Genomic DNA, 12,020 nt, shown 5'->3' with positions numbered 1-12,020 from the left:
ACTGGACAATGACTGGGGATGACAGAAGAATTGATGCCTTTGAGCTGTGGTGTTGGAGAAGAGTACTGAATATACCATGGACTGCTAAGAGAATGAATCGGTTTGTCTTGGAGAGGGTTAAACCAGGTTGCTCCTTGGAGGAAAGGATTCTGAAAATTTGTCTGGCATACTTTGGACATGTTTCAAGGAAGGACCAGTCCTTGGAAAGGGATATCATGCTTGGGAGGATAGAGGGACAATGCAGGGGAGGAAGACTATCAATGAGATGGACTCATTCAGTGACTGGGATAATGGGGATAGGTATATTGGAAACAATAAGAGTGGCACAGGATAGAGCAGGGTTAGGGTTGTTGTACATAGGATCACTATGAGTTCCAGGTGACTCAATGGCACATAACAATAATAACAAAAAGATAAGTGAATGAATGAATGAACAAAAAATTTACCCAGATAAATCTTTATCTCCTCGCTATGTCTGATGAATTCATGGGAAGCTCAGAAGTGCAAGATCACAGAGATCAGAAACTTAATTTCTCAAGTAATCAAGGATTACTTCATATAGGTAATCTACTTGCCTCTGTTTTCTTAAAATGGAGTTTAACCTTTAAAAAGCCCAACACCATCTTTTGAAATTACTGTCATATACCTTGGGCTTTTAGGATATACGTAATGCCTACTTTTTTCAAAGTTCACTTGATGTCACACTTCCTTTTCACTATAGACCCACATCAGTACCTATTTTTGCTAACTGCAAAAGTGTTGTTGCTAACATGTGAAAAATGTGAAAAGCATCCTGGCAATTAGAATTGTTTTTCAGGAAGCTGATAGAGCAGCAGTCTATAACCCAAGCACTAACAGTGGCTTTTCCTGCTCCCTCCCCAGGATCTGCATCTCAGCATCAGAGCACCAAAAGCTGTGAACGATGTTTGAGAGCTCCAGATGTCACTGTGATTTTAGGCTTTCTATGTTATTTGATATGATTCCACAGACTATTTTTGGGGTCTGTGAATGATAATAAAAATTTCCCGGATTAACAAATGGTAACTGTTTCTTCACTTTAGGCCACTTTAGGTTAAGAAAGGATTCATAGAATTGCTTTGGTTTTAGATTTTGGGAGAAATCTGAAATATTACTGTCCAATTTCCCAATACTGTTAAATAACTGTAGTGTGCTATGAACCAAACATGATACTTTGTACTGGGAACAGAGAACTAGAGTCACCATTCCAAAGGGTTCACAGCCCCAGCAGAATAAGATGGGCTGGTGCCTGAACAGATCACTGTAACATCTGTAGCAACCTTCAGAAGAACTGAGTCTTGGTAAAGTGCTATGGTGACCAGAGGAGTATCCAGCATACAGAATAAGTAAATGCTTGATATTTAGATTAGGCAAAAAAATAGAAAAAAGAGGAACTACATATGTCAACATCAGTGCACACTGGTGTTCAGAGACTCAGGATGTGAAATGGTGGTTACGGAAGGAAGAGGAGGCTGGAGAGGGAGGACAGGATAGAATCAGGGAGGAATTCGGTCATGTCATGGTTTGAATTGTGCTTCCCGTAAGACATGCATGTAATCAGGGAAAGAGAGAAAGATCCTCAACAAGCCGGGCTGACAAGAGACTAACAACGGGCTTGAGCATGTTGGAGATCATCAAGATGCACAGTAGAGGGCAAGGCTCCAACGTATTGTTCACAGGGTCACCAAGGGTGGCAGTCAACTCAACAGCACCAAACAGCAGCAATGATAAAATGTGGAAACTATGTAATGCTCTCCCATAACCTGACAAACCAAACAGCTGTAAAAGGATTAAGGGTGGAATGCAAAGCCCCTGAAATCCATCCCACCCTGATCTGATGTAAAGGAAGTTCCTGTAGGCTGTGGCCTGTGATACTTTTATCTCACAAGAGTTAAAAGGGGAGAGAAGTGAGCCAAGATGGGGGACTGCACCTCAGTACCACAAATAAATAATCACCAGGAGGGGGTGGGGTCTTCGGACTCCCCTTAAGACCAGAGAAGGCCAGAGCACAGGGAAATCTCCAGTTGGCTTACAGACACTTAAGGAAGCAAAGACTTTCCTCCACAACTGAAAGGAAGAGGCTTATTTTAGAGGCGGCCCCTTTGGCCTCCTAGCTTCCTAAGTTTTATGATAAAAAATGTCTGTTTAGTAAAGCCTTCCATGTGTGGTATCTGTTACAGCAGCATTAGACAACTAAGGTCAGTGGGAAAGGAACAGAGAGGAGTAGATAATAATCAGGTGTTTGTTGTTTTGTTTTTTTTCTCTTATCAACCAAAACCAAACTATGCATGAGCCTATGAGTCTATCAAAAGAACCTAGCGACAGCTCAGGTTAAGGAAGCAGTGGCACTGGAACAGAAGACAGGCCCAATTGGTATTCACTAGGTAAATCTGACAAGAATTAGAGATTAAATAGAATAAGTTGAGTAAGATGCTCTTTTCAAGGACAGCAGCTTTAAAGACATTAGGAATGAGGAAATGGGTATTCCATGAAGTAATAGGACATACTGAAAAGTGAAGAATCAAATTTGGGAAGGAAAATGAATTCACGTTATTTAGAGTTAACCAAAGAATATATATAAAGAAATGGTCATCAAACAATTGGGACACATTTACAGTATAAAACCAAAAGGGTAAATAGGAGCTAAATGAAATTCATATATCAGGTACACGCAACCTCATGAGAAGTGTCTGTGGTGAGTTCGCTTCCAGTGGGTATAACATGGAGTCAGCAATGAGGAGTCAAAGGCTAAACAACTAAGGAGGGAGTTTTGTATATACTCTATATATGCTGTTATGTATTATTGAGTGGGAAGTGACCCATAGCTGACCCTCCAGTGGGTTTTCAGAGACTAGAGACTGTCAATCTTTCTCCCAAGAGATTTACATATCTATCTGGAACACTAGTAGCATGTGTGTGTGTGTGTGGTGTGTGTGTGTGTGCGCGTGCATGTGTGTGTGTGTCTAATACAACTCTAAAACCATGTGAAATGCCTAAAAAAAGAAAATCTGAAAATTCATCTGAACAGAGTACTGGAAGAAAGAGTGATGTGTGTGTGTGTGTGTGTGTGTGTAAAAGAGCTCCAAAAAAGCATGTGAAACGCCTAAAAAAAGGAAAATCTGAAAATTCATCTTAACAGCGTACTAGGAGACAAGAAACACATCATACATTCTAATATGCAGTATATATATAACACACATAATTTTATTATATAACAACTTAGTAATTCACGAAATTATTACATGTTTTATATCTTTTTGAGTGTTATACAACTAATCACAGTATATTATATGAAACTAATTTCTGAAAGTTTGATTTTCCCTCTAAGATATTTGCTTTCTAACAGGGAACTATCAACTTTATTTTCACGTCAATATTAATATGTTAAAGGGCAGAGTTCTGATTTGTTGTTCACAGGATTGTTAGTAAGTTAACTTAAAACCACCACAATAAAAATATATGTGAGATTAAAGAGTTAAACATAAAATTTTGCTTACCTTGAGCTGTTTGATTTCTTTAAATTTATAAACTTCATATTCCCAGAGTGCTGCATTTTTCCCAAGAATTTTCTGGCATTTTCTGGAGTGAGATCATTCCCAGGAGGAAGAAATGGTAACAGACAAATAAGTAAAAATGAGAAGGCAGAATTATTCTAGTTATCTAACAGACCTCACTCCAAACGTCTGACTCTCTTCCTAATGCAACAAGGTACCAGTATCACTCACTTGATTGTGTACAAAAGTCCGACAGAAATAACGAAAATATATAAATAAGTAAAGAAACATCTCTGTCAGAAGACTACAATAGGCATTTTCCCCAAGTGATTTTCCTGTTTTGAATTTGCTTTTATCTAATTGAGTACTGCTAGTTTGGGGTGTCTTTGCTGCCTTAAATAAAAGTCCACTATACATAGCTTTAATTAAAAGTGCCAGTGTAAACCAATGCTTAAATTGTTTTAAAAATTTGACCACAAAATGACTTCAGAAAATGAGAATATATCTACTACCCGGGAGAGTGACAGATCACATGTGAATGAAACCTTATTTAAAATACGAAACAAACTTTTTTTTTCTATCTCAGGAGTTTAAGAGTTGGCCTTTTAAGATTTAAGGTATCGCTCAGGCTGAAAGGTTTTCGTGCAGATGTGCATGGTCTTAGCAGGAACTGTTCACAAAGCAAAACTGCTATCATACAGTATTTATATTTTCTCCCTGTCAGAGACCTGATAAACCAGGAGTCTGGGATTCAACCACGTCTATTTAATTGCCTCTCTTTTGTCAGGAGACAATTTGGCGTGAGTCATGTTTTTGCATAAATTGTGAGCAGAAATCCTAGACTGCCTTCATTCCAGATTGTCTCCTCAAGGATGCCTGTAGAGTGAACAGCATTGGGAATGAGATGGGACAAGGTCTATCTCCATTCAGAACAAAGGGCAGGTGTGTTTACTATCTGGTGTAATAATGTTATTGGTTCATTCTGGAGCAAAGGTCAGGTAGGTATTCCTTAAAGTCAGAATAACTTTCCTATAACAAACTTGCTGCATGTGCCTGGCCATCTGGTCCTGCCTGTGCCCTGTAGGCAGTGGGACTTTGGGAACTGGAGCAGAGGCTGGAACTCTGTGAAAACTTTTTTTCTCTCTTTTGTATGAGATAGTCTTTTGTCTTGAGAAAATCTTTCAGAAAGGAAAGTATACATGACAGTATGACAGGCTCACATGCTGGCTTATAAACAAGGTGGCATTTCAGACTCTTTACTGTTCTTCAGAAATTTCTTATGGAATGTTAAACCATTTCTCTGATAAGGATGAAACATTTATGTAGGGAAATAATACAGAAGAATCCATTCTGCGGTTGAAACCTTACTAGTCAAATGTTGGGGTCATAAGAAGATGTAAGGAAGAAAGTGTCTAAACTGTATATAATGGCTTGTTATTATTAACATTAATCAATTCTACTTTTTATATTAATAACTAATGGTGAAAATGTCATTATTACCGTGCTGCTACGTCATACTCTCCTTTCTCCATCAGGTGATTTATGTATGCCAAACCAATATCCTAGGAAAAGAAAAAGAGTTTCATCATTCAATTGAAGCAACCAAAATGTCCAAGTTCAGTTCCTGAGGAGGACGTCTGACACTAAGGTCACAGTAAGACACTACTGGCAACCTGGTTAAATGTCTATTTCTTTAATTTTGTGTGTTTCTTTCTTACGCTTCTGCAGCAAATGCCTCATGTCCCCTCAGTTTCAGCAAGCAAGGCTGGGTCATCTGCATAACGCAAAATGTCTTCCTCCAATCCTGATGTCACACTCCTCCCTATATAGTCCAGCCTCCTGAATGATCTGTTCTGTATACAGATTGAAAAGGTATGGCGACTGGACGCATCCCTGACGTACACCACTCCTGATCCTGAACCATGTGGTGTTTCCTTGCTCTGCTCTGACTACTGCTTCCTAATTCAAGTAAGTATAGGTCTTGCATGAACACAGTTAATGGTATGCTGTTGGGGGGTTCTATCAAGATGACTATGCACCATAGCAACCCTCTGAAGAGGTCTGAACCTTGCCCTACCATGCATTACTGTCATCATCTATGTCAATATCAAGCCCACTGTGATAGTCACTGTGTCAGTCCATATAACTGGGGGTCTTCTTTTCTTCTGTTGACCCTCTACCTTTCCCAGCATGATGTCTTTTTTTCAAGGACTAGCCTCTCCTCACAACATGCCCAAGCTATGTGAGACAAACTTTCACCATCCACACCTCTCGGAAGCCTCCTGGTTATACTTCCTCCAAGACAGACTTGTTTGTTCCTTTGGCAGTGCGTGGTATATTCTATACTCTTTTTCAAAACCAAGATTCAAAGGCATAGACTCTTCTATGACATTTTGTTGTTGTTAGGTGTCAACTAGGACTCATAGCGACCCTATGAACAACAGATCTGAGCCTTCCCCCATCCTGTGTCATGCTCACAATTTCTGATAATGCGGGAGCCCACTGGTACAGTCACTGTGTCAATCGACCTCGTTGAGGGTCTTCCTCTCTTTCTCTGACACTCCACCTTTCTCAGCATGTTATCTCTTAAGTGTGAAGCAAACAAAATAATAAACCTGCTGTTGCTGAATGAATGCCAACTGATGGTGACTCTACATAGAGCAGCACACCCTGCAGGGTCTTTAAAGCTGGAAATCTTTAAGGAAGCTGACTGTTCTATCTTTCTCCCAAACAGGTTTAGTTAATCGCCAAGTGCTTAACCACTGAACCACCAAAGTTCCTTGTGCGAGTGTAGGCAAAAGAAATTTCTGCTAAAGCTCACATCACCACAGAAAAAGAAAGTTGTCATTTTCACCTATAAAACAAGGGCACTGAGGTAAATGAGAGAGGCCTGGTAGTACTGTAGCCTGGAGACTACTGTGCTGCTAACCCAAAGCGGGCCTCCAGCTGGTGATCTGAATCCATGATTGGCTTCAAGGGAGGAAAACAGGCACTCTCCTCCTGCGCAGTTTACGCTTTGTAAACCTCCCTGGAGGGTCAGCTATGTTGTGATGCGACAGTAATGAGGACTTTGTTAAAAACAAAACTGTATCTAAGGACCCCTGAACACTCAAGAATATATTTTTTCCTCTGTCCTTCATCTGCACGTTCACTGTCACAGTTGGTAATAACATGGGCTCTTCTGTTTCCATAGTCAAAATGTAATAAAATATATTTGATATCCTAGATCAGTCTCCATAAGAGAATCAATTGAGTCAGTTATGGAGATATGGAAGCAACTGAGTTTTATGAAACCACTCTTCTGATAAATTTTGCAATAATATAATTTTACCTAGGATTTGAGCGTTATACTTAAAATGTGTTTCACCCATGTGCTACCAATGCTCCATCTCACAAATAAAGTTACAAAATTATCTAAAATGACGACCTATCAAGTGGTAAAGTCTGAAGGCATGTACACAAGCAGACACAGATTCAATAAAATGAAATACTTTGACCTCTGAGGTCAGAGAATCAGTGTGAAACAAATTCTTAAAAGATAGAAAACACTTCTCTTTTGAAATGACATTATAATTTATTGAAAGAGAAAACTTGCTTTCTACATAATAAAATTATATACTTACCAGAATCTTATGTTTTTTAATGTTCTTTTGGCTGATTTCAGCTGCCATCAAAGCCTCCTGTATTTATGTAAGCATGATAAAAGGCAGGGGAAAGGAAAGACAGATAATGGAAGACAATGAGAAACAAGATACTCAGACTACATGTACTGTATTTATTATGCTTAAGTCATGGACAACACAAATAAAGCTTCATTTTTTGGGGTGACTTTTGCTTGATGTCCTGGCATTTTTATTACTATGGTTGACTGAGCCTCAATGAATTCAAACTCATACAAAAGCAGTGACGCAAAATGAAGACTTCTCTTGTTTCCATTTGAATTCCTTTCTACATTAAAATATTAGACTCACATTAAACAAATCAGATTATAATCTCTCATCTCAAAAAAACCCCACCCCAAACCAACATCCGATCTGTCATTCAAATCTTTGAGACCTATATTGACAAAGGGGCACTTTCTTTGTTTCAATAAAAAGTAACCACAATATATGCATTTATTTATCTTTACCATTTAATTTTTTAAAATCTTCAACTTTTTATAATTTTGGATAATTAACAATTATTATTTTACCATAAATGTTTGAAATACAAAATTACTTTTTAAGATCCAAAGCAATATTGATTAGTTGATGTTAGTAGATTATAGATACTGTTTGATAATTTCCACATGCAGCTGGATCACCTTTTGGGGGATGGAAACAAATATGGATCACTTCCAGTCAGTTGGCCAGGCAGCTGTCTTCCCAACTTCCTGGCATAGGCTGGTGATCATGTCTAGGACTGTATCTGTTACATGTCAGTTGACATTTCATCGATTCGTGGGGCCATCAATGCAGTGTCACTTAAACTTCTTCCTTCATCACCATTAGTTGTTGTTCATGGGGTACTTCCTGAAATGATTCTGGTCAATCAACTCTTCTTTTGTACAGTGACTCTGTGTATTCCCTCCATCTTCATATGATACTTTCTAGATCATTCTAGATTTTGCCCACAGCATCTCCATATTGCAACTTGAAGCCTGAATTTGTACTTCTATTCTTTCAGCCTGAGAAATGCTGAGTGAGTACTTCCCTTTCTAACTTCAGATCTTTGTACACTTGGTTATAATGCTTTGTTCTGTCTTCTTGAGCTGTTCTTTGAAATCTTTTGATCATCTCCTTTACTTTGGCATTTCTCCCTTATGTTTTGGTGTCTCAACATTTTAGTGTCATTTTCAGAGTGTCTTCTAAAATCTATATTTGTATTTTCTTCCTCCTCAGTCTTTGTAATAACCTTTTGCTTTCTTTCTGGACATCCTTGATGTCATCCCACAACTCATTAGATTAACAATCATTAGTGTTCAATATTCCAAACCTTTTTTAGAGGTTTTTAATGTCAGGTAGGATAGTTTGTATTTTGGTTTGGGTGGACTTGTTTTGATTTTCTGCAACTTCAACTTGACCCTGAACATGAGTAGTTGATAGTCTGTTCCACAGTCAGCACCTGGCCTGGTTTTGACTGATGTTGAGCTTCTCCAGTGATTTGTTCCACAGACTTAGTCAATCTGATTCTGTGTAGTAAGAAAAAAATAAAAAAGATGTGTTGCACTGAAGAAATTTACTGTCTAAGACCTTTCTAAGGTGCTGAGGAACAGTAAGGTCACTTTAAAGGCTAAGGTGTGCTTCATTTAAGCCATAGTTTTTCAATTAAATCCTCTGCATATGAAAGTTGGACAATGAATAAGGATGACAGAATAAGAATCAATGTCTTTGAGTTATGGCATTCATGAAGAGTACTGAATATCATACAGACTTCCAAAAGAATAAACGAGTCTGCTTTGGACAAAGAGCAGCCAAGGTATTCCTTAGTGGCAAGGATGATAAACTGTCATCTCACATACTTTGGGCATGTTGCTAGGAAGCATCAGTTCTTGGAAAAAAGACATCATGTTGGGAAAGGTAGAGGTTCAGTGAAAGAGAGGAAGATCTTAAATGAAGTGACTACAGAAGCAGTCTCAAGTGTATCAGAGATGATGAGGATGGTACAGGATAAGGTAGAGGTACAGGATTCCTATGAGTCATAGTTGATTTGAAGGCACACAACAACAAACAAAGTAATGTGGTAATAACTGAATTATCAACTAGGTGTAAATATTATTTTTTCATGTCTATTTCACTGATATTTTACAAAATTTTTAAAGAGCCCTGGTAGACTACTGTGTAAGGTATTGAGCTGTTAATCAAAAGGTCAGCAGTTCAAATTTATAAGTCACTCTGTAAGAGAAAGAGGGGCACTTTCCTCCCATAAAGATGTATGGCCTTGGAAATTGGATGGGAAGTCTACCTAACTTGGAAGTGACTTGACAGCAAATAATTTTTAAAAGGTTTCTGAATCTTTCCCTTAATTGCTTCATTGATGTTTCCAGGCAATTTTAGTTGCCTTTATGTCAATTCTGACTCATAATGATCCCCAGGCATGTAGAATAAAACTAATCTGTAGGGATTTCAAGGCTTTGCACTTTGGCATATAGGTCAATAGGCTGCTGGCTTCTCTGAGGTACACTGTATGAGTTTCAACCTCTAACCTTCCAGCTAGTAGTTGAATGCTCAACTATTGGTGCCACCAAACTGCTCCAAAACAATAAACTGGTAGATATTTTTTTGTGGTTTTCAGCTGATTAGTATAGAAACCTATACATATTATTGCCAGTGATTTGCCTACCATTCACTGAGACCTTATGAACAGCGTATCTGAACTTTGCTCTATTCTGTGCCATCCCATCATCTCTGATATGATTGAGCCCATTGTTATAGTCACTGTGTCAATTCTTATTGGAAGTCTTCCTCTCTTTCTCTGACCTTCCACCTTTCCAAGCATGACATCTCCTTCCAAGGACTGGTCCCCTGTGACAACATAGCAAAGTATGTAGGATGAAGTGTCACCATCTTGAGTCTAAAAGTACACTGGTTGCACTTTGTCCAGGACAGACCTGACTGTTCTACTGGCAGCCCACGGCATATGCATAACTCTTAAACAGCACAATTCAGAGACAGCAATTCTTATTTGTCATACTTGTTCAATGTTCAACTTTCAGATGCATGAGAAATAAAAGACCATGGCTTGAATCAAGTACATCTTAGTTAGTCTTTAAACGAACATCCTTGTTCTTTAGCACTTTGAACAAGTCCGTGGAAGCAGATTTTCCTAATGCAATACATCTTTTGATTTTTTTGATTGCTGTTACCTTGGGTGTTGATTGTGGATTCAAGTAAAATGAAACTGTTGAGAATTTCAATCTTTTCTCCATCCATCAAGATGCTACTTCTTGGTCCAGTGGTAAGGATTTTTATTTTCTTGCTGTTGAGATGTAATTACTATTGAAGGCTGTAGTCTTTGACCTTCTGCAGCAAATGCTTGAGGCCTATTCTGTCTGCAAGTGAAATGCGTCTATATAACGCAGGGTGTTAATGTGCCTTCCACCAATCCTGACTCTTCTTCACATAATCCAGTTTCTTGATTGATTTGTTCAGTATACAGACTGAACAGGTATGGGGAAAGGATACAATCCTGATTCACATTTATGCTGATTTGAAGGCTTCTCATGTTTTGTCTGGACAATAGGTTCTTGGACTAAGCCTAAGTTTCTTATAATTAAGAATTCTGGATTCCCGTTCTTCTTAATGTTATCCATAATTTGTTGTGAGCCACACAGTCAAATGCCTTTATGTACAAAGGCAATTAAAAACAGATAAACATACTCTCTGCTTTCAGGCTAGTTCTGATACTAGCAATGATCTCCCTAGTGCCACGGCCACTTTTGAAATCCCACTTGAGTTTCTGCCTGTTTCCTGTGGATGTAGTGTCCTAGGAATTTTAAAAAAATCTTCAGAAATATTTTACTAGCTATCCATAGTTTCTATAACAACCAATAATGCCCTTTCAGTGATTGAATTTTGTAGTAATTAATATATATTAGTATCATTAATAATTAAAATTATTATTGAAGAATATTTTCCTTAAAAATGCGTGACACTGAGGCATTATTCAAATTAGTCTAAGATTCAAAAATCTAAGAAAATCTAAAAAACTAAGACAAAAATCATTCTAGCTGAGCTAGTAACTCAAACAATTTTTAGTGAATTTGAATTTGATAGTTTTATATATGAAGCAAGTTTAAGTTGTTGTTGTTGTTGTTATGTGCTGTCCAGTCGTTTGTGACTCATAGAGACCCTATGTACAACAGCCCTAAACCCTGCTCTACCCTGTGCCAAATCTTACTGCCTCTGACACACCCGTCCTGATTACCCCAGTCACTGAATCAATTCATCTCATAGAGGGTCTTCCTCTCTTGCGCCATCCTTCCACCCTCCCAAGCACGATGGCCCTCTTCAAGGACCTGTCCCTCCTTGCAACATACCCAAAGTATGTCAGACAAAGACCCAGAATCCTTGCCTCCAAGGAGTAGCTTGGTTTAACCCTCTCCAGGATGAATTTGTTTGTTTTCTTGGCAGTCCAGGGTACATTCAATACTCTTCTCCAGCATCACAGCTCAAAGGTGTCAATGCTTCCTCTATCCTCCCTAGTCACTGTCCAACTCTCTGATGCATAACAAGTGATTGTGAAGACCATGGCCTGTACCAGATGCACCTTAGTCTCTAGAGACACACCGTTGCTCTTGAGTATATTAGAGAGGTCCCTAACAGCAGACTTTCCCATCGCAATACGTTTTTTTATTTCCTGGCTGCTGGTGCCAAGAGTGTTGACTGTGGTGCCGAGCAAACTGAAGCTGTGAACAATCTTAATCTCTTCACCATCTATCCTGATGCTGCCAATTGGTCCAGTGGTGAGAATCTTTGTCTTCTTGACATTGAGCCTCAGTCCATACTGAAGGCTGCAGTCCTTGACCCT

At 38.7% G+C, this 12,020-nt stretch overlaps 1 protein-coding gene across 1 annotated transcript in view; it reads right to left on the bottom strand.

Moving 5' to 3' along the window:
• Positions 1-12,020, bottom strand: part of VPS41 (vacuolar protein sorting 41 homolog (S. cerevisiae)) — a 286,074-nt gene that overhangs the window by 70,517 nt on the left and 203,537 nt on the right. The window contains exons 14-16 of the mRNA XM_006887620.1: positions 7,136-7,192; positions 5,013-5,074; positions 3,516-3,597 (exon numbers count right to left, since the gene is read on the bottom strand). Coding sequence (XP_006887682.1) covers positions 3,516-3,597; positions 5,013-5,074; positions 7,136-7,192 — 201 coding nt within the window. The remainder of the gene's footprint in view (positions 1-3,515; positions 3,598-5,012; positions 5,075-7,135; positions 7,193-12,020) is intronic.

The sequence above is a fragment of the Elephantulus edwardii genome, unplaced genomic scaffold, assembly GCF_000299155.1.
Source record: "Elephantulus edwardii isolate Elephantulus edwardi_28Jun2011 unplaced genomic scaffold, EleEdw1.0 scaffold00059, whole genome shotgun sequence".
Taxonomy (NCBI): Eukaryota; Metazoa; Chordata; class Mammalia; order Macroscelidea; family Macroscelididae; genus Elephantulus; species Elephantulus edwardii.
This window is presented reverse-complemented; position numbering and strand designations above follow the sequence as displayed.